This window comes from Rhinatrema bivittatum, chromosome 3 (assembly GCF_901001135.1).
Source record: "Rhinatrema bivittatum chromosome 3, aRhiBiv1.1, whole genome shotgun sequence".
In the NCBI taxonomy this organism is placed as follows: Eukaryota; Metazoa; Chordata; class Amphibia; order Gymnophiona; family Rhinatrematidae; genus Rhinatrema; species Rhinatrema bivittatum.
The window spans coordinates 29,696,901-29,720,421 of NC_042617.1; the positions used below are offsets into that span (position 1 = coordinate 29,696,901).

The 23,521-nt window shown below is 43.5% G+C and overlaps 1 protein-coding gene across 3 annotated transcripts in view; it reads left to right on the forward strand.

The window, feature by feature from the left end:
* The window catches only part of CDC42BPA (CDC42 binding protein kinase alpha), a 563,297-nt gene that overhangs the window by 534,480 nt on the left and 5,296 nt on the right, over nucleotides 1-23,521 (forward strand). The window contains exons 34-36 of one of the 3 annotated variants that reach the window (XM_029593036.1): nucleotides 4,477-4,594; nucleotides 12,874-12,991; nucleotides 14,869-15,026. In XM_029593036.1, coding sequence (XP_029448896.1) covers nucleotides 4,477-4,594; nucleotides 12,874-12,991; nucleotides 14,869-15,026 — 394 coding nt within the window. Of the gene's footprint in view, nucleotides 1-4,476; nucleotides 4,595-5,361; nucleotides 5,884-12,873; nucleotides 12,992-14,868; nucleotides 15,027-23,521 lie in introns of those variants that run through there. The other 2 variants (XM_029593037.1, XM_029593038.1) reach the window with 2 other exon arrangements.

Genomic DNA, 23,521 nt, shown 5'->3' on the forward strand with positions numbered 1-23,521 from the left:
TAAGGGTTTTTATATACCGCGGCTCGTTAGTAAATATCACCTTGGATAACAAAAGTCAGCTGAATAAGGCACAAAAGAAGTACAAGAAAAACTGTAAAGCTATGAGTACAAATGCTCGTCGTCTGGGCAATAAAATCCCAGACCTACAAGCCCTAATGGTGAAGGTGGACTTGGACATTGTTACTGTTATGGAGATGTGGTTCACAGAATCTCCTGATTGGGATATGGCCATACCGGGCTATAACTTGTTAAGGAAGGACAGAGAGGACACAAAAGGAGGAGTAGCAGCTCTTTATGTAAAAAAACAATATGCAAGCAACTGAGCATGGATAATGGTGCATCCATTTTTACTGGAGTAGTTTACAGGCCTCCAAATCAAATGGAAGAACTAGACAGAGATCTGGTTGAAGACATCCAAAAGTTGGAAAAGAATGGAGAAGTGTTGATTGTTGGAGATTTTAATCTGCCAGACATAGACTGGAGAATCCCTTCTTCAGAATCTAACAGTAGTAGAGAGATAATGGATGCCCTGCAAGGGGCTCTGTTCAAACAAATGGTAACAGAACCCATAAGGGGAGGGAGCTATACTCAATTTAGTGCTCACTAATGGTTTGATATCGCAAATAGGATACGGAGAAGTCACACGAAGACCCGAGTTTTGTGTTTCAAAAATATGGGTTTTGTTGAAATGGGGAAGTACCTGGAGGGAGAACTAGAAGACTGGGGAAAAAATGAGAGAGGTGGAACAAAGGTAACTAATCTATATGTTAGAAAAGTAAAGAAAAGCAAGAGAAATATGAAACCTCTTTGGTTCTCAAAGGGGAAGTGGCTGATAAAATAAAAGCAAAAAGAACAGTGTTCAAGAAATATAAAGGATCCCAAAGAGAGGAGCACAAGGAAGAATACCTGGTGAAACTGAGGGAGACAAAGGAAGAAATCAAGACAGCAAAACGTCAAGCAGAAGAAAGGATTGCCAAAGAGGTAAAGCGAGGTGATAAAACATTTTTCAGATATATCAGAGAAAGGAGAACAGAGAACAGTCCGAAGTAGTGTAATGAAATTGAAAGGAAAGAGCTAGGAAAACTGAAAGTGGACAAAGCCATGGGGCCTGATGAGATTCATCCGAGGATACTGAGGGAGCTCAGGGATGTGCTGGTGGGTCCGCTGCGTGACCTGTTCAATAGATCCCTGGAAATGGGAGAGGTGCCGAGTGATTGGAGAAGAGCGGTAGTAGTCCTGTTCACAAGAGTGGGAGCAGAGAGGAGGCTGGAAACTACAGGCCGGTTAGCCTCACCTCGGAGGTGGGAAAAGTAATGGAGTCGCTGCTGAAGGAAAGAATAGTGAACTATCTACAGTCAGAAGAATTGCTGGACCAGAGGCAGATTCACCAGAGGAAGGTCCTGTCAAACAAATCTGGTTGACTTTTTTGATTGGGTAACTTAAGGAGTTGGATTAAGGAAGAGCAATTGATGATATCTACTTGGATTTCAGCAAAACGTTTGATATGATCCCGCATAGAGGCTTGAGAATAAAACGAGAAGCTTGGGAGTAAGCACCAAGGTGGTGGCCTGGATTACAAACTGGTTGACAAAAATGGTGGGGGGGGGGGTTCCATCAAATGACTTATGAGAAGAGGCTTAGCCTCTCCTTCCCCTTTCCATGAACAGGTAACACCTCTGAAAAGGCAATAGTCTTTGCCATGTGACTAATCTGCTTCCCCAGAGTCTGGAAATCTCTCTCTACCACTTGGATATTGTTCCTAGCAAGGTCATTGGTTCCCAGATGGATGAGAATATCAGCTTCAGAGTCCTTGCTTTCTATCTGAATAGCACTTCTACCAGCCGATGATCCTGGAAGGCTTTTACTATAGTGTTTCCCTCGAAAAGAGTTCCCATATTAGTGCCTCTGATGATTGTCACCCAGCACAATGAACTTTTTCTTAAGGTTATTTGTTGTATTATTGAATTTCTGCATGCATTTGATTCCTTCCTTTCAGATTGGATTTCTTCCTTCAGTTACCACTTCAGTCTCCATCACTAGAGCTTCTTCATTATCTAATAAAGAGAAGGCATTTTGTACTTGTGTCGCTTGAGAAGAGTGGGTGTCTCTGTATCACAGCTCTTATTCTACCATAGCCCACTGTAATCCATTTGTTCTTGGGTTCCTGTACGCTCTGTGTAAGTGTGTGGGGGGGGGGGCATATGGGCTACACAGTTGTGAAGAATGGGTGTCTTTGAGTCACAGGTCTTATCCTACCTGAGCCCAGTAAACCACTTTTTCTGTGCTTTTGAATTTTCTGTGGTGATGGGGAAATGGTTCCTGAATTCTGTAAAGTGGGCGAGGATTTCTTGGTGGTTGCTGAAACTTTTTCTATTACAGTTAATTCAGCTTTAAGGTGAGCCAACTCTTTTTCATGGCAGGAGAGTTCTAAACAAATGGGGCAAGCCCTACGTTTCCAGATGATTTGCCTCAAGATAAAGGCTCTGCAATTGTTCCATTGGATAGTCCTCATTTTGCTCATTTGATTTGATAGAGAACACCAGATTATCTTGTTATCAGTTATGTATCCCAGCCAGACTGTACTAGTAGATCAAACCCTGGGGTGGGTGGGAGGGAATTAAACAGTTGGCATTAGCTACTATAATTTCTACAGGGATTTTAATTCTCTCTCCCCCTTTGCACTGCTAGGATTCAAACTCAGTAGTCCACATTACTCACGGCAGGTAGAACAATCCCCTGTAAGGCACCCCAGACCACCCCAAAACCTGTGAAGGCTGTAAAAAAATGCTTTAAAATAACCTTGTTTATGTATGGTAAGAGGGGAAGATCATTTGTTCATTCACTCAGAAACTGGAAAAATGTTTGTTAAAAGTTAAGATCTACAAGGAGAGGTGGTGGAAGAGGCCCTACAGTTCTTCAAGTAAACCCCCAGCTTTCTTCAAATTATAAAGCCCAGTGCTACTGCAGCTTTCATAAACAAGCACAAGAGTCTCTGTTTAATCAGAATTAGGATATCCAAATTAATCCAGCATTTCTGAATACTTTGCTTATCCTTCTTTTCTATAAATAAATGGCTATCTTTTTTTCTTCACAATGTTCACATACCATAAGGGTCACATACACTTTTTTTGCACATATTCCAGTTCTATTTATAACATTATACTCACATATTCATAATGATCTCTGTATTTCACAAAATTATATTTCACAAATTGTAGTCATAATCCTGTATTCAACATGTTACATTTCCATTTAGTACAATCTTAATGAATACATATACAAATCTATTGATTCTTTAAACATGCTTGCTGGTGGACATAAATCTTAAACACGCTACCTGGTGAACATGCTAAATGCACCTTACACTCTAAAAAATCCACGTTCCCACATACATTCATCCCCCATTCAAACACTCCACACAATAAAACACTCCTAAAAGAATCCTATTATATATTGTCTTGGCTTAATCTTATCTTTATCCTCACGATTCTTCCTACTGTCCTTGTAGGGAAACCTGTCTTCTATCTCTCACACGCCTTCTTTATGTTCATATCATTCCCACTTCTTGTCTCTGTAATGCTCCCTACAAGGATCCTTGTTTCGCCAATAGCGTCATCAGGGGATAATTTTTCATTCGCTTGTAATTCTCAACCATTCTAATTGCTGATCCCAATGACAATAACGTCTAACTTGTTTAATCCAAGTTCGTACTTTCTCACATCCAAAACTCCACTGCTCTTTATTCTTTTATATCTCTTCAAAACATCTTTAATATATTCCAACACGTTCTTCATTAGCGCTCCAACTCCATTCGCCTTAGACCTTCACTGGACTATACGATAGGTGATCTTTCAAAAAAGCTTTCCATCAGAGATCCCGACCGTGCTGCGGTGTGATTCGACTGCATTAGCAGGAAGATTCAGACCACGGTCGGGATCTCTGATGAAAAGATTTATGTCCACCAGCAAGCATGTTTGAAGAATCAATAGATCTGTATATGTATTCATTAAGATTGTAATAAATGGAAATGTAACATGTTGAATACAGGATTATGAATAAAATTTGTGAAATATAATTTTGTGAAATACAGAGGTCATTATGAATATGTGAGTATAATGTTATAAACAGAACTGAAATATGTGCAAAAAAGTGTATGTGACCCCTATGGTATGTGAAGAATAGGGGTGCAATTTCTCTCTGCATGTTTTGGACCATATCTTTTTTTCTTCAACTTTTTCTACATACATTAGTTTTGTTTGCCTATTTTAATGTTTGTATTGTTTTACGTTCAGTTTTATTATGAATGTTATATTGTACATCGCCTATAAATTTTATGATAGGCAGTTTATAAATAAATAAAACAAGCTGCATGGTAAGATTTCCTAAAAGAGACATTTTGCCCTAGCAAGGCTCGATTTTTTTTTATTTATTTTTTTAAATAGGTAAAATGTGCCAACTCTGGGTCTTCTCTTGCAGGGAGATGCTGCGAGATCCAGAAATGAGAAATAAATTAATTTCTAATCCTACCAACTTCAACCATATAGCACACATGGGTCCAGGAGATGGGATTCAAATCCTCAAAGATCTGCCTAAGGTAAGAGACATCAAAGGGGAAGCTGAGAACATCACTTAGAGACAAAGTCTAAAGAATGGACTTTTTCCTCAAGGTCCCCTGTAGTAGAAATGTACTTGGGTCAATTAATGATCAAGTGTCATTACCAGATGATGTTCGATAGTTCAAGCCATGTCCCGAAGAATAGATGCCAACATAACTAAAATAAATAAAACCCACCTCACTTGGCATTCTACCTGGCATTCCAGGTGAGCTTTCCATGAGTGAGGCAAGTCGGCATGGGGGCCATTGAGCTTCTGCGCCTCTGCTCTGCGTAGGAATAAACACAGGACTTAAGGGTCCACTTTGTCTTTTTGATACCTTTGAGAAACACTGCATTCAAAGAAAAGAGAGAGGGAGGGGAACCCTGGTGCCGAAGCATTTTGGTGGTAACACTAGCAGCTAAAAATCTGAGAGGCTCTGTTCTTACCCTATGCCTCGCATTACTCTGCTGGTTTGTGGGAGGCCCACTAGTATTCTTAACTTTTAAGTGAATCTTAAGCAGCCAAAATTAGAGACCCAGTGCAGCCTACCATGACCTAATTCCTGCCACATCTGAGAAAAGTCTTTCAATGATGGTGTACAAGAGGAGGAATGTGCATAATTTCCGAACTGAACATGCTGCTATTAAGGTGGTGCTAAGCTACACATCTCTTGGTTTCATTCCTCACCTTTCCCTGTGCAAACTCGCCCATGCAATTAGCATTTCCATAACCTCACCTTTTCTTTCTTTGTGTTGTCTCTGATAGCCAGGTTCCCTTTACCCACCTTACCGTCGCTCCGACCTGATCTCCACTCCCAGCAACTTTGAGCACATCTATCACATGACTGTTATTTCTGCCGAAAAATTCCTCTATGGTGATTCCCAACTCTCTGCCTATTCGCCATCTCTGCGCTCTGGCAGGGTAGGCCCAGCTGACCCAGGTCTTGGCTGTACTAACACGGTGTGGCTTTCCTGCTGCCTGCTTTAATATGTTTGGATTATTCAGCTTTGCCCTGCCAGTGTTTCTTCTCCATCAGGGGGCTACAAACACATCAGATCACCTCCGTGCAGTTTTATCCCATCTGCAAGTTTACCCAACAAAATAGTATACAAGTGAAGTGAAAAATTAATGAAACTAGACTGTCCACAACCTGTTTTCAGATTTAATAGTTTATCAAATGTTTTAAGTGTGTTCCCCACGATCAGAAAGAGCCAACCATGTATAATTCTTTGTCCTCAGCGACTAGAAGGAACAATTCATAGTTTAAAAAAAAAAAAAAAAAACCCAGCTTCTGCATGTAGTTACCTCAGCAGAAAAAGCAGCTGTAATGTTACTCGCTCAAAAAATAATTAAGGAAATGGCTAACTTGTCACTAGTAACTTGCAATACTGACTAGAAATGAAGCTTTTCCATTAAATGGTAGTGACTTTCCTTTCCCAGGATTTATTTTTATCTTTTAGAATATAAAAACAAAAAAGGCTGAATAATCTTCAAGCTATAATGCAAAACCTATATCCAAGAGGACAAAGATCCTGATGAAATGTTTCACCTTATAGCTTAATAAACTGGTCTTCACAAGAAAATATTTGTCATTTATTATTTTGTTATTTATATGGAAACAGCAGTTTTCCATTTATATTTTTAAAAAATGTATGTGAAGAGTATTAAGAGATATTAGATACCCATAAGGGCTAAAGGAATTCTTGGCTGAACACATGAGCTATTAACCTAACTTGTCTATCATTTATTTATTTATTTAATGGATTTAATTCCCATGGGTTACACTTAAACATGCATATTAAAATGATATAATATAGATTATAAAAAACAAGATAAAATAAGAAACATCATAAAAAGATAAAACATTATAAAAGATTGAGATAATTTATCCCAAAATACAAAATAATTTGTTTGTCTAAATTTTATCTGCAGTTAAAAATATATCAGTCCAAATAACAGACTAGCATTTTCTGATGCCTATATCTTAAAGGCATCTGTCTTCAGTTTTAAGGTGTCCAGGCCATCTAATCATGTTCTGAAAAAATGTTATCCATAAATAGAGGCATTTATTGTACAAACAGCAAGATATCTATCTGATTAAAGTATCTTGAAAGAGGACCAAAGTATCCAAGATGTTCAAAATATCTAATATTTAATTGGCAAGATGTCCTTTCAGATTTAAAGAAGAAACATTCAAGGTGTAACTGTCCTTTAAAAGATGAAAAACGTCTGATAGTAGCTACTTCTTGGCGAGACCTTCTTCAGGGATAGAGAAAATTGGAAAGGCTACTCCTCTCATTAATATCGACAGTTCAACAATCATCTTATTGATGAATGAAAAGACTGATGGCCAGTGCAGTGACTGGAGACAATGGAGAAGTGACGGAATCTTCTAGAGCTTCCTGACATGCTCTGTTGACCATATGCAGGATGGTCCTGCATCACAGCAATCACACGGCAGCCCCTCAGCTCATCTTTTTTCTACAGAACTTAATGGTCATGTTTTACTTTCCCGTTGTGATGCTATCAGAAATATTTTTTAAAAACTAGGAAATACACGAATATAATGGGCCGGCGTGTGTTGAGCGGATTTTAGAAGCGTAGAGTATGGGCGTGGTCGGGATGGAGAATGGGCATTCCTGGATTTCTCGATGAAACCAACGCATAAATACTTGCGTGCACCAGTGTCCTCTGCTACGTAACTTTACATCTGCTATGGATGGCGTGTAAGTCATAAAACAAAATAATATAGGCATATCAAGGTTTTAAGGGTCAGGGTTCACAGGAGAAAAGGGAGGCTATTAAACTAGGAGGTTTTGGAAGTCCTATCCTTTGCCTGAGTGAACTGGGAGTGAAGTGGTGAAACTGGCAATGGCATGGACACACGCTGCTTTTAAAATCCCCCCATTTACTCAGGGGTAGTGGCATTTGCGCACACATACATGCACTCACTTAAAACTGCACGCACATATGCGAGCGCTCAGCCTATTTTATAACATGCGCGTATACACACGTATGTTATAAATTAGCCGTGTCTCTTGGCGCGAGCTGGTAAACGTGCTCATATGTGCGCTCTTGTGCCTTTTTAAAAGTTACTGTCTAAGCTTTTTATGCTGGACCTCCCTTAATTCTCTTAGAAACCTTCCTGTTTAACTCCTTAGACAGGATTTTCATCAAAGTTTTAAGTTTAGTTTTTTCCTAGCTATATCTACGCATTGGTTTCTTATCGGTGGCGTCGGCCAGCTTATTTTGCAAAAACATTGATTCGGTTTTGCTGCGGCTTCGAAAGACGCACCCGATGCAGCTGTGTGATGTTGCTCACTGACCCTCACAAGTTGTGTGCTGTGTCTGGGTGCTAGGCTTGATGTCTTTGGATGCGGCAGCTGTCAGAAGATGTCTCCCAGAGGGCTTCATATCAGAGAAGAACATACGCAGAAGTTGTTCTGTTCACGGAAGTCTGATCCATCTGCATTGTCGTCATTGGCCTCCATGGGCCCTGGAGCTGCACCAGATGCTGGTGGTGCATCACCATTGAAGAAGCATAGTTCCTCTTCAAAGATGAGCACCAATAGTTCCAGGGTTCTAGAGCATCTTCTACCTCAGAGGTCTCTAAACTTTTCAAGAGCAGGACCACCTACGATATTTCAAATCACCAAGGGTGCCGAGTTCCCCATGGAATCTGACCCTTTCATTGATGAGGAAGGGGAGAGGCAGGGCTCAGTGTTTCCACAGGTGTGGCAGAGATTGTCAGTAATATTTCTAGGAAGTTGGCAACCCTGCCACCTAACTCCCACCCTTCCTCAGTGTCTTCTCTCTGGGGGAATGGGAAGTGGGTGAATGCATGGGGGGTGGAGCACTCTCTTCATATTCCCCCATACACTCTTGCTCCCTTTCTACTTCCCTACCTTTTGCCCACTTTTCCTCTAACTTCCCTCTCCACCAACCCCATCCCCTCTCTTCCTGCCCCATTCACACCCTCCCTTCCTTCCTTCTCCTTTCACCCTACTTTCCCTACCCCACCAATAGATGTTTTTTCTCCTGCCAGCGAGGAGTGGGAACTCCCAACACTTCAACATTCACTGCAGGTCTTCTTTCTGCTGGCAGGGGATGGGAACGCCGCTGGCACTGTAGAATTGGTTACACTACTGCCCCTTGGCACACAAGAGCTAAAAGTAAACCTAGGTCTGTGAGCTGATCCCACTATAGGCAAAGAAAGTTTGGCAGATTCCGCTCATGAGCAGTAGTTTGGGGATCACTGCTCTATTTCCTTCCACCCAATGAAAATGAAGGATTCCACTTTATTGGTATCTGCTTTAGGGGCACTGATGCAGAGCATCAATCAAAAGCAAAGAAGTATCAACATCAATGTGCAGTACTGAAAGGGAGATTCTGGCAGTGGCCATCTCCCCTGCCCCAAAGCATCCTTGTAGAGAGGGCTACTCGCCTTCTGAAGAATCTGGAGGATTGTGACAGTCTCAAAGGGCCCAGATCACAGCCATTGGAGTTTCTCAAGTGACCCAAGAGGTTGTCAGTTCTCCTCCTGCCCCTCTGTGCTCCATGAGCATCATCAGTATTTGAGAAGTTGGAAACAATGCTGTTGATCTCCGGACAGGCGCACCGCGGCACTGCTGATCTCCCTGCCTGCGTGGGCCACTCATGCTCCTGCCCCACCACGGTGTCACTCATCTCGTGGAAGGCACAGGCTGCTGCTGCCTTTGGTTGTGCTAAGGGAGAAAATGACACGATGGGGTGGAAGGAGGAGATGACGTTGCTCCTTCCACAGGTCCCAGTAGCGGCCCTAGGGAGGAGGTAACATGGCCGCCAGTCATTGCGGCCTTGCTGCACGGACTGGCAAAAATGCTGCTGCAGGAGGTTGAGAAACTCTCCTAGGGCTTGGCATGAAGCTGCAAGGGAGTAGGCAGAGGAGTAACAAGAGAAAACATACCTTCACGGAAAGGGAAGTGGTGGAGATAGGCACAGAGGGTCCTTAACTGTGAAGGACCCTGAGATCAACCACAGGCACTAATTTGGGAAGACTAGACCCATGTTCTGTGTTCCAGATTCTTCTCTGGTGATCTTGGGCACGCCGCTTTACCTCAGTTTCCGCAGCAGTAATAGAATAATGATGAAAAAAATTGGAATTTTCTCTTAACATTGATCCTTGTTCTGTTAACTCCAATATCAGGCTCTACACCATGGCTGCAGAGTGTCTGATCATGGGCTCCTGCCGGTTGCAGTCTCGCGCAGAACCCTGAGCCTCCCAAATGATGTCACCATCTTGGCTAGTAGCGACCAGAAGAAGATCGGTAAACACCAAGGAATTTTTATTGGCACAAACAGTCATAAAAAGCCCGACTCGGGCCGAGTTTTGCTCTATTCTGAGCTGCTTCGGGGACTGTTTCAGCAGAATCTGCAAAATATGACACCGGTGGTTGCCTATAGGTAATAATTCATATTCACAGCGGCTTAACATCCATGTGGTATACTGTGAGTGCCAGGAATTTACGCCACCATACTCAACGCTTGCCGACCGGAAATGAACTACCATAGAATACCACATGGATGTTAAGCCGCTGTGAATATGAATTATTACCTATAGGCAACCACCGGTGTCATTTTGCAGATTCTGCTGAAGCAGCTCAGAACAGAGCAAAACTCGGCCTGAGTCGGGCTTTTTATGACTGTTTGTGCCAATAAAGATTCCTTGGTGCTTACCGATCTTCTTCTTCTTCTGGTCACTACTTGCAATATTGGATCGGTTTCCGGTTTGTTTCTTTGGACCACCTTGGCTAGTCTCACCTTGACTTTTCAGATCTTTCTTAGCTTAGGACATCTGACTGCAAAGAAAGACAGAGAGAGAAGCTATTGATGGTCTTTAAAGTATATCCTGTTTCCTACCATAATCTTGTTGATGTATAAGACAGCCAGAGTGCTGTCAGGTTTTACCTTGGAAGAGGTTTGAATTCTTGTAGGGTCTGAAATATCACTTCTGTTTCTAACATTAGCATGGAGAGATTTTCCCTCTTGATTCCATGGATGCTGCAAACACATCTCCCCAGCCTTTGCATCTGAGGGCGATTCATTTCCATGATGGAGAGGCTCAGGAATTCCCGTTTCTAAATTTCCTTTCTCTGTCCACCTGGGTTACTTGAGGTGGACAGACCTCAAATATTGAAGACCTATTTCTTTTCATTTCATGTCAGATTTGATAGTTTGCTTCCCATTAAAACACCCCAAAGTGGATTACAATACCAGTAAAAACATAATTAAGCTTCAAAAAAGTAATCCAAATAACACAGACAGGAGTGAGAGTCCAACAGGCTCCCAGATAACACAGTTAGATTACTGGCATTTCAAGATGTCTGGGGCAAAATCAGTTTCAGATGTGTGCATTCTAGATATTTAAAAAAAAAAAAATTGCAAAACGTTTTCAAAATCTCAGTGTTTTCTTCTAGTCCTATCCTCCAACAGACAACTCAAAAGCCATAGCAATGTGAGATTCAGTGCAACATCTCTTGCAGACCCAAGCAATTACACCCGACTCCAAGAGGAGCCATCCCTAGGGGCATACTCAAGCTTTTCGTTGTCACAAAGAAATCAGGCCACAGCTTCAGAAGATCATTAAGGACCTAGCTGAAGACTAAAAGGGATTTCTGTCCAAGGATTAACTTAGACAAAGTGTTCATACAGTTTGCATTAGTTCAAGAAAACGCAAATTCAGACTTTTCTTCCACACGCAGAGATCAGTTCTGTCCAGAGCAATTGGCTCCACCAAAGAGCACAGCTGCTGTTGAGTTGCAGATGCCTAGAGAACATTGCTATAGGCACACAGGTCATATTTAAGAGCGATCACGGCAGGAAATGATTGTTCTCTCACTGGGATCCCTCTCATACTCTCTGTCATAAGAGCCAGATAGTCTTCATCAGTTAACATCAGGGCTCGAATGCAGCTGGAACTGCGCAGAGCTCAGCTCCAGGAAATATTTTTAAGCAATACAAGCACCATGAGCAAGCTTTGTCAAACTTCCCAGGTCCTGGCACAATCCTGCCACCACCCCCACAATGCCGGTCTCATGCAGGGCCAGGGGTGGAGAGTGACACAAAATTGGGCCGGGTAAATCCCCTGGGGTTGTAGAATGTCTCTCTCTCTCCCTCCTTCCTCCTCTTATTACTGGACCTTCTGCTATCGACCCTTTCGTCATCTTGTGCCTTGCAACATCTGGTGCACCCAGTGAGGAGAGGACAGACAGGTAGCAAAGCTGGAACCAGGGGTTAGTTTTATGTAAAGGGCCTGAAGTCTTCAGCAGCCTTCTTCACTGCCAGTGCAGATGGGCATTCTTCTTTTTTCCTTACTGAGGGAGCTGGCGGAGAGGTGGTTGAGGCGACAGTGGCAATCTACTAGAGAAGGAGCCTTGAGAGTGAAATCGCGCAGTGTTGGTGTCCCTGGCGGTGGCAAACCCAGATGTTCTTTGCCGCCACTGCCTAAAAGCTCCCACTGCTGAGTTTATTGGTTTTTGGAAGGAACCACCCACTCTATGTATGCTATTAAAAGGCATCTGAGCCATCCAGCAATGAGCGCACGTATTTTTAAAACTTGCTGGCTGACTGTTCTCATCTCGCAATGCACAAGAATTAGCATCACCAGTCTACAAATTTAAAAAATATTCATTTAGTTCTGGCACAGAGGGGATGGCTCCACTCTACCAGCTGCCTCATCCTTCTCTGTTCTTTTGCAGTTGACACCATGGGATGGTTCTGTTCCAACAGGCCAATCTGCCTCTGGTCTCATGCTTTAAAATGTCAGGCCAGCCAACCTACTGGGTATTGTGCGAGTGGTGGCAGGATTGTGCAGAAGATAGTTTAGGAGAATTAATCCCTCGTTAACATTTTATTTAAAACCCAATCATTCCTTATCTTCCTAAAAATTGTAAACTGTTGCAGGCTACGGTGAGAAAACAGGATGTTGTATGACTCGCTAGTCTCCTCATCTCTTTACCTGCACGCAAACACAGCTCTTAGGTTTCTTCTGCGTTTTGGCTTTTCTCTCTGGCTTGACTATCTTTTTTTCCTCTCTTGTGGTAGATTTGGCAATCTTTCCTAGGTGCAAGTCTCCAGTTTTGTTTGTGCTGCTTGTACGGGTAATTTGTGACCTGTGTCCACAGTATGAGCATGGGGGAGTCGGGATTCCACATCCAACGTTCGTGCGGCGCGGGCATCTCTCCTGTCGCTCCCTTTGTTTGCCCTGGAAAATCTTTGTGTGCATTTCTCCTTTTTCAGAGCCTTCGGCCTCAGGAAAGTCGAACTATGTTCAGTGGCTCGGTCAGCATTCCATCGATCACCAAGTCTCGCACGGAACCAGGCCGCTCCATGAGCGCAAGCAGCGGGCTGGCAGCTAGTAAGTGACCCCCCACTGTCTGTGGCTGCACAGCACATGCCACCTTGGCCAGGAGTGCAGGGGACTCTGGGGAGACCGGCATTTCAGTGGCAGTCACTCAGACTTGATTTTACAGCTGTGACCGGAGAGCCTTTTGCCTGGGTTCAGAAAATAGAAAAAGATCGAATTGCAATATATCTCTTCACCTCTGCTTCTGTGGTTTTCCCAGAAAGAATAAAAGCTAAAGTTCTTATCTTACACAAAAAGGCCAATGTAATAAAACATTTGCTAAAATCAGAGTTAGATTTTAGCGCAGGTTTTATTTAACGCGTACATTAAAAAAAAAAAAGAAAGCAGTCTTTATGAGATGTAAGAAGCTAATGATACACAAATAGACCACGAGTGTGTAAAAAAAAAAAAGTGCAGTAAACTGAAATGGTCCCACTTGCATGCCAGTCCATGAGAAAAAAAAATAAAATAAAATCTAGTTTCTCGACCTGCTGAGTGGAGTTTCCTCCCTTCTGCTTGGCCCAGTTTGGTCAGCTCAGCAAGTCCTCCCGCCCTCCCCTGCATGCCCAGCTCTCTCCCCCTCACCTTAAAAAGTCATCCAGGTGGGGCAGGGTCGGGTAGGTCCTCGTCCTCCTACCAGTCTTCTACCTCTCACCTTGAAAACATGAAGTTGGGCCCAGCAGAATTCCCACCTCTGGAACCCCTCGTACCCATTAAAGCCCCACCCTCACCCCAGAGAAGACCTTACCTCCTCTTCCAGGGCTGTTCCCTCGCTGGCAGTCGATTGGTCACTGCGCTGTCAGAACTCTGAAAGGGGATTGGTCCTTCCGCTGACAGCTAACAGTGGAGGGCTCAGTCGGCAGACAGGGAAGGAATGAATACATTAATAATAGGCGTCACCTAATGCATTCACTCTGGTGCCTGCAAGTTGGTCCCTCCACTGTCGGCAGTCAGTGACAGGCCCGATCCCTTTTCAGAGTTCTGACAGCGCAGTGACCAATCGACTGCCAGTGAGGGAACAGCCCTGCCGGAAGAGGTAAGGTCTTCTCCTACTGGGGTTCGGGGGGCGATTTGGAGGGCTCCCTCTGTTTGTTTGTTTGTTTTTTAATCAGTAGGAGGGGGTTCCAGAGGTGGGAGTTCTGCTGGGCCTGATTTAATTATTTAAGGTGAGGAGGGGGCTGGGAGATGAAGGACCTACCAGAGCCGGACCAGGCCCTCCCCTGCCCTGCCCTGCCTGGCCTCCCTAGCCGACCTCTTTTTAAGATGAGAGGGAAAGGGGTAGGCATGCCGGGGAAGGAGGGAGGACTTGCCGGGCAGGCCTGGCCAGCTCTCACCCAAGTGGGGTTTGGTGCCTCCTCTCTACTGCCGAAAGTATAACTCCTGCTTCTGACCAGGCATTAAATGTCTTGTGATTAAAGGAGATGTGCTAGGCAGCCTCCCCACCGGCAGCTCCTTCCATTGCAGGGTAATAATAGCTTGTAAGGGTTAGTACCCTGCAATTAGCGTGAAATGCGCTAACCTTGCCGTGGGTTATTCCGGGGCTAAAATTCCTATTACATTCGGGGTTAGCTTAGCACCTGAAAACCCCACTCTAAAACAGGAGCCAAAAGCCACAGTAGGGTCAGCGTGGTATATTCAGCAGCCGCAACGAATGAGTGAGAGTTTGTGAAAGGGTTAACTATTGCCACAAGTTTGCTATCGACTGCAGCACAAAAATTCCTTCCAAAATTATTTCCTCTCAACCAATTTTTATTTTTTTACCTAGGTTCTTGTGTTTTCTGCCTACATGGTGATCAGTTTTAGAAGCACAAACGAAGGAAAAACAATCATTAAAAAGTTACCTAAAACACACCAGTTTGTCAATACGTGTCGTCTCTCCCAAACCTTAGGGTCTTCTGCGCAGAATGGCAGCGCACTGCGGAGAGAATTCTCAGGTGGAAGCTATGGGGCCAAGCGGCAGCCTCTGATATCGCCCACTGACAGTTCTTTGTTCTCCGGTGGGATGGACCCAGGGAGCGACGCACTAGTGAGGGACTACGAGCGAGAGGTATGTGGACAGGAACAGGATAGCGAATTGTAGTTTCCATGTCTACCTTAGGCAAGGTACTTCCTGTCCAGAGTGATTTTCCAAGGCCTGATCAGGATGTGACACCTTCCAACTGTGTCAACCACTCTTAAGCATCCAATTTTCCGTTTTATTCACCATTCCCTTCCTAATAATTGACTGCTGCAGCACACTGAGCCGACAATTTCAATGCATTATCCACTATGACACCTAGAATTCTTTCTTGGGTGGTAGCTCCTAATATGGAACCTAACGTTGTGTAACTACAGCAAGGGTTATTTTTCCCTATATGCATCACCTTGCACTTGTCCATGTTACATTTCATCTGCCATTTGGATGCCCAATCTTCCAGTCTCGCAATGTCCTCCTGCAATTTATCACAATCCGCTTGTGATTTAACTACTCTGAATAATTTTGTATCATCTGCAAATTTGATTGCCTCACTCGTCATATTCCTTTCCAGATTATTTATAAATATATTGAAAAGCAGCAGTCCAAGTACAGATCCCTGAGGCACTCCACTATTTATCCCTTTCCACTGAGAAAATTGACCATTTAATCCTACTCTCTGTTTCCTGTCTTTTAAACCAGTTTGTAATCCACGAAAGACCATCGCCTCCTATCCCATGACTTTTACGTTTTCTTAGAAGCCTCTCATGAGGGACTTTGTCAGACGCCTTCTGGAAATCCAAATACACTACATCTACCGGTTCACCTTTATCCACATGTTTATTAACCCCTTTAAAAAAATGAAGTACATTTGTGAGGCAAGACTTGCCTTGGGTAAATCCATGCTGACTGTGTTCCATTAAACCATGTCTTTCTGTGATTTTGATCTTTAGAATAGTTTCCACTATTTTTCCCGGCACTGAAGTCAGGCTCACTGGTCTATAGTTTCCTGGATCGCCCCTGGAGCCCTTTTTAAATATTGGGGTTACATTGGCCACCCTTCAGTCTTCAGGTACAAGGGAAAACTCTGCCCTAGTTCCGACCTAGCGAACTCACTAACCACCTCACTATCCAATCTAAACTGCTTAGATCCGGACACAGCACTAGCATCCTGGAACAACCTCACAGGAGACATTGCCAACAAACTCTGCCCAGTCTCCAAAAAAGTTATAAGGAACTCCTCAAAACCCACCAACCCATGGTACACTCCAGAACTTAGAACCCTAAAAGCTACTCTAAGGCAAAAGGAGAGACAATGGCGCAAAGACCAGACCCCCCAAAATTCCTCCATCTACAAATCAGCTCTGCACAGCTACAGACTCTCCACCCAAAAACATAAACGAGATTATTACGCCAATAAAATCCATGATTTCAGATTCAACCCCAAAATACTCTTCTCCTACGTTTCAAGTCTTACCACTCCTATCCCTCCTACTACTCCTGACTACGATGCCGCCGCCAAATGCGAGGAACTAGCCAACTACTTCTTCAACAAAATTGCAACCCTCCTAAAGAGATTCCCCCCCTTGACGAACAGTCCCTCACCCACCTTGCCTGTTCCTTCCACCTCCACCCAACCCTCAATGCCTGCTCTTGAATTTACCTCCACCATAGAAATCCAGTCTATCCTCAAAAAGCTCAAATCTTCTTCCCATCCTGAAGACCTTATACCCACCAAAGCACTACTAGCCATACCTGACACAATAGCCAAAGCCATAGCAGACATCATCAACTGCTCCATTGCCCATGGGTCTGTCCCAGATGCTCTCAAGCACGCAGTAGTCAGACCTCTTCTCAAGAAACCCTCACTTGACCCTAAAGATCCCTCTAATTTCCGGCCAATCTCCAACCTCCCCTTCATTGCCAAACTATTAGAAAGAGTTGTCAACTCACAACTCATGGACTATCTTGAAGACCATCTGATCCTCCACCAGTCACAATTTGGATTGCGGAAACACTTCAACACTGAAACCTTACTTCTCTCCCTCTCTGACCATCTCCTTTGGGGCATGGGTCAAGGCCATAGCTACCTCCTTGCCCTCCTCGACATTTCTTCAGCCTTCGACACCATCAGCCACCATCATCTATTAACACGCCTGGAAAATATTGGCATTTCAGATCTGGCTCTTGCCTGGTTCAAATCCTTCCTCTCTAACAGAAAGTTCTCCGTTAAAATCGGGAACTCCACATCCACCCCACAGCCCCTCCAGCAGGGAGTCCCCCAAGGCTCATCACTTTCGTCCACCCTCTTCAACATTTACATCACCCCTCTATGCCAACTCCTCTCTGATCTCAAACTTAAGTTCTACCTCTACGCTGATGATGTTCAGATCGTCATCCCTATACAGAACTCTATCTCTGACGCCCTAGAACATTGGGAGAAATGCCTCTCAGCCATTAACTCCCTCCTCACTAACCTCCATCTTGCCCTCAATACGAACAAAACTGAACTTCTACTCATCTCCCCTCACTCATCTTCGTCCCCTTTTCCGTCTAATACCACCAAACTCAACCTCCCCTCAACACAACTCTTTGTGAGGGACCTTGCGTTCTCCTTGACCATCACTTGAGTATGAAGAACTACATAAACTCCATACTCAAAGCCTGCTTTTTCAAACTTAATGTGCTTAAACTCAGACCTCTCCTACACACCCAAGATTTCCGTACAGTTATCCAGGCCACCATCACATCCAAATTAGACTACTGCAATGCTTTACTCATAGGTCTCCCCTACTCCACCATTAAACCTCTACAAATGTTACAACATGCTACAGCAAGACTCATTGCAAATTCCCGCAAATATGACCACATCACTCCCATCCTCAGAGACCTACACTGGCTCCCCATAGCCTCACGTATTATCTACAAAACCCTAACCATAATGCACAAAGCAATTCACACACACAACTCCAATTGATTAGACGTCCCTTTCACTACTCCTAACTCCAATCAACCCACCAGAACGGCCAAATCAGGCACCCTACTTGTATCCTCCCTGAAAACAGCCACCTCTCCTCTACACGTGACCGTGCCCTTTCGAGTGCAGGACCAACGCATTGGAACACACTACCGCCTGACCTACGCCTCGAACCATGCATGAACAACTTCAAAAAGAAATTGAAAACATGGTTGTTCAAACAAGCATACCCAGAATAAAAGGCTTCCTCATGGTCTCAATTAGTAGACCACATTGCGTCTACTCTTTTTTCCTCACATTGAGGAACTATAACTATATTTTGTTATACTCTCTATCCTCATCTTGAGAAACCTCATTTTTGTTATCCTGTCTTTTCTTAGCTATATCTTGTTACCCTTCTCCCAGTTCGTTTTCCCTGTTAAAATGTAATTTCCAAGCTTAATCAGTTCATTGTAACCCAGTATGATGTCCACAACTAATGCCGGTATATAAAAATGTTTAAATAAATAAATAAATAAATAATGATAGGTTATAAATTTTAACTAATAGATCTGACATTTCATTTTTGAGTTCCTTCAGAATCCTGGAGTGCATACCATCCGGTCCAGGTGATATGCTATTCTTTAGCTTGTCAATCTGGCCTACTTCGTCTTCCAGGTTCACTGATTTGGTTCAGTTCATCTGAATCATCACCCTTGAAAACCATCTCTGGAACTAGTATCTCCCCAATATCCTCATTAGTAAACACGGAAGCAAAGAATTTATTTAGTCTTTCTGCAATGGCCTTATCTTCCCTAAGAGCCTCTTTAAACCCTCGGTCATCTAACGGTCCAACTCCCTCACAGGTTTCTTGCTTCGGATATATTTTAGAAAGTTTTTATTTTGAGATTTTGCCTTAATAATGGTTAATGGAATTTTCCTCCAGGAACTTGTCCAAAACACTAATAGCATTCACCACATCTCTGGCAATGAATTCCAGAGCTTAATTATGTGTTGAGTAAAAAAATATATTTTCTCTTATTAGTTTTAAATGCATTACCTAGTAACTTCATTGTGTGTTCCTAGTCTTTGTACTTTTTAAAAGAGTAAACAACTAACGTTTATCTCCCCTCAGCCCTCTTCTCCAAGCTGAAGAATCCTAACCTCTTTAGCCTTTCCTCATAGGGGAATTGTTCCATCCCCTTTATCATTTTGGTCGCCCTTCTCTGTACCTTTTCTAATTCTGCTGTATCTTGAGATGTGGTGATCAGAACTAATCACAATACTCAAGATGAGGTCGCACCATAGAGCGATACAGAAGCATTATGATATTCTCTGTTCCTTTCTTAATAATCCCTAGCATTCTGTTTGCTTTTTTGGCTGCTGCTGCACACTGAGCAGAAGATTTCAACGTATTTTCAATGATGGCGCCTAGATCCTTTTCCTGAGTGGTGAATCCTAATGTGGAGCCTTGCCTTGTGTAGCTATAATTTGTGTCACTCTTCCCTAAGTGCATCACTTTGCACTTGTCCACCTTAAATTTCATTTTCCGTTTGCATGCCCAGTCTCCCAGTTTTGCAAGTTCCTCTTGCAGTTTCTCACAATCCTCTTGTGATTTAACAACTTTGAATGTTTTTGTATCAAGTATTTTTTGAGACCAGAATCAGTTGAGGTTGTTCGTGGTCCACTAAGTAAGTTGTTGATGATGCATACAAGTTCTCACTGTTCATCTGAAGTGCAAACATTATCCAAAATAACTCAATTCCAAGTCATTACCCTCTTTATTTGTATTTAACTCCTAAAGATGTCCACACCTGCTGAACTCCACTTTCATTAATGTTAGAGTAAATGTCTTAATCTGTTGCTTTTTCCCATTGTAAAGCTATATTAGCACTACCCCTATGAGTCTAAATTCTGAATATAGCACAGGCAGAATGTTAAACATAGGGAGCACACAGCCGTAATGAAAGTAGCAGGCAGCTTTATCCCAAGCAGTGTAAAAAAAAATAACAGATATCTTTAAGGAGAAAAGAAAGGAATAAAGACATGTAAGGCCAATGTGGAAAAAAATATGCAGAATCCCTGCATTAAGCTGATTTTCATTTAGCTTTTCTGTGAAGATGGCCAGAATCTAAGCAATAAAAAGTTAGCTGCCGAGAATTTGGGTGCTTAGCTTTTGGGTGACTAAACTTAGCAGGCTAATGCTGAAAATCGGCACTAAGCTGGTTAGGCCCCTCTGCAGCCCCCCTTCCTGCCCATCTAGAACCCCCCCCCCCCCTCACCACGTGAGATTTTGTTTAATGCATGTAATAGAACTAATTAGACCGAGTCTGACTCCTCTGGTTAAGGATATAATCAGAAGCTAGGCCTTTAATGGACTCAAGGTTCTCACACTGATACACATCAGGAAGCAGAAAGAAATAACAGAAGTAGATTAGCTTGGGGGCCGAAGCAATATAGAAACATAGAAACAACGGCAGAAGAAGAACAAATGGCCCATCCAATCTGCCCAGCAAAGTTCACACTTTTTTTTTTTTCATACTTATCTGTTTCTCTTGGCTCTTAGTAACCTTTTGGTTCTATTTCCCTTCCACCCCCACAATTAATGTAGAGAGCAGTGTTGGAACTGCATCTAAGTGAAATATCTAGCTTAGTTAGGGGTAGTAACCGCCGCAATAAGCAAGCTATACCCATGCTTATTTGTTTACCCAGACTATGTAATTCAGTCCTTGTTGGTTGTTGTCTGTATATAGATCCACTTTTCTTCATTCCCCCTGCCGTTGAAGCAGAGAGCTATGCTGGATATACGTGAAGTATTGGTCTTTCTCCCCTGCCAATGAAGCAGAGAGCTATGCTGGATATGCATTGAAAGTGAAGTATCAGGCTTATTTGGTTTGGGGTAGTAGCCGCCGTAACAAGCAAGCTACTCCCTGCTTTTTTGTGAATGCAAATCCTTTTTTTCCACATTTCCTCTTCCCGTTGAAGCTTAGAGCAATGTTGGACTCGCATTAACCGTGTGTATGTTTATTGAATTAAAAGTATTATCTCCAGGTAGTAGCCGTCATTCCCGCGAGCCACCCACTCTTCATTCACGTCCTCTAGACTTTATGGATCCACAGTGTTTATCCCACGCCCCTTTGAAGTCCTTCACAGTTCTGGTCTTCACCACTTCCTCCGGAAGGGCATTTCAGGCATCCACCACCCTCTCTGTGAAGAAATACTTCCTGACATTGGTTCTGAGTCTTCCTCCCTGGAGCTTCAAATCATGACCGCTGGTTCTGTTGATTTTTTTCCGACAGAAAAGGTTTGTTGTTGTCTTTGGATCATTAAAACCTTTCAAGTATCTGAAAGTCTATATCATATCACCTCTGCTCCTCCTTTCCTCCAGGGTGTACATATTTAGATTCTTAAATCTCTCCTCATAAGTCATTTGATGAAGACCCTCCACCTTTTTGGTCGCACTTCTCTGGACTGCCTCCATCTTGTCTCTGTCTCTTTGGAGATATGGTCTCCAGAACTGAACACAGCCTCACCAAGGACCTGTACAAGGGGATAATCTCTTCCCTTTTCTTACTCGATATTCCTCTCTCTATGCAGCCCAGCATTCTTCTGGTTTTAGCTATCGCCTTGTCACATTGTTTCGCCGACTTCAGATCATTAGACCTATCACCCCAAGGTCTCTCTCCTGCTCTGTGCACATCAGCCTTTCTCCCCCCATCGAATACAGTTCATTCGGATTTCCACTCCCCGTATGCATGACTCTGCACTTCTTGGCATTGAATCTCAGTTGCCATATCTTCGACCACTCTTCCAGCTTCCTTAAATCCCGTCTCATTTTTTTCACTCCTTCTGGTGTGTCCACTCTGTTGCAGATCTTAGTGTCATCTGCAAAAAGACAAACCTTACCTTCTGTCCCGTCCGCAATGTCGCTCACAAAGATATTGAACAGGACCGGTCCCAACACCGATCCTTGCGGTACACCGCTTAAAACCGCTCTCTCTTCAGAGAGAGTTCCATTTACCATCACACATTGTCTTCTGTCCGTCAACCAGTTTGCAATCCAGGCCACCACCTCGGCACTCGCTCCTAAGCTTCTCGTTTTATTCACAAGCCTCCTATGCGGGACCGTATCAAAAGCTTTGCTGAAATCCAAGTAGATGACATCAAGTGCTCTTCCTTGATCCAATTCCTTGGTTACCCAGTCAAAAAAAGTCAATCAGATTTGTCTGATTGACTTTTTTGTGATATAGTGTGCTCAGCCTAGTCACAGCTTGAGGCGAGGTTGGACACGCATTTTGAACGCACTAGAATAACTCCCGATGCAGTAATGGGATTAGCCCGCCCAGAGCACACGTCCAAACAAGCATGTAGCTAATCGCGCTCATTACATGTAAATGCCATGTAGGTGAAGCTGTTAGTTATTACCCCGATACATAAAATCACTGTGCACCCCAGGAACACTTTTTAACGCAGAAAATCTTATGCCTGCCCTGGAGTAGGCGTAACGTCTTGCCACGTGTTAAGAGGAAAAAAATACTGCTTTTCTGTGGTTCTTCCTACTTAGTATCGTCGTGATATTAAATAGGAGGAACCACAGAAAGCAGCACCATGCAAAATTAAAAAGGCATGCCTGAAAAAAAATAATTTCAGGGCACACAGTATACACCCGCAACATGCACACTCCAAGCCGTGTGTATTTTGCGTATATATTGTGCAAGTCAATTAGCTGCTGTGGGATGAAGCAGTGCTCACACTGCGTGTCTGTTTTCGTAACCTGCACACAGCCACATCTCTTGGGCTGTGAACACCATTGACCATTAAAAATGGTACTAATTGTAAGGTAGGGTGTCAGCAAGCCATGTGTATGTGTAAGACCTCCCCAAATATGGAGGTTCCCCAGATGACTCGATCGTTCACCCTTGGCCCACGCAAAGTGCCATATAAATCAGTCACGATATTTTTTTAAGCATGGTTTTCTTTCAGTGATGTAAATAAAAAAAAGCCTAAAGGCATAATAGTGCTCTTATGTCATTGGTTGCTTCTCTTATTGTGTACAATTATGCCTCTGAAACGGGCCGATACAGTAAAGTCTGCGGGAGAGAGGGCGAATGCCCACTCTCCCGGCGCGTGCACAGGCCACTCTCCTGTGCGCACGATTCTCTATTCAAATGAGGCCCAGCGGTAAAAACAGGCAAAAGGAGGCGCTAGGGACACTAGCGCGTCTCTAGCGCCTCCTTTTGGACCGGAGTGGCGGCTGTCAGCAGGTTTGACAGCCGATGCTCAATTTTGCCGGCGTCAGTTCTTGAACCCGTTGACAGCCACGGGCTCGGAAACCGGACGCCGGCAAAATTGAGCGTCCAGTTTTCGACCTGACAGCCACGGGCCTACTTCAATTTTTTTTTTTACTTTTCGAAACTTTCGGGACCTCCGACTTAATATCGCCATGATATTAAGTCGGAGGGTGCACACAAAAGCAGTTTTTACTGCTTTTCTGTGCACTTTCCCGGTGCCCGAAGAAATTAGCGCCTACCTTTGGGTAGGCGCTAATTTCTGAAAGCAAAATGTGCGGCTTGGCTGCACATTTTGTTTTCTGAATCGCGTGGGAATAACTAATAGGGCCATCAACATGCAT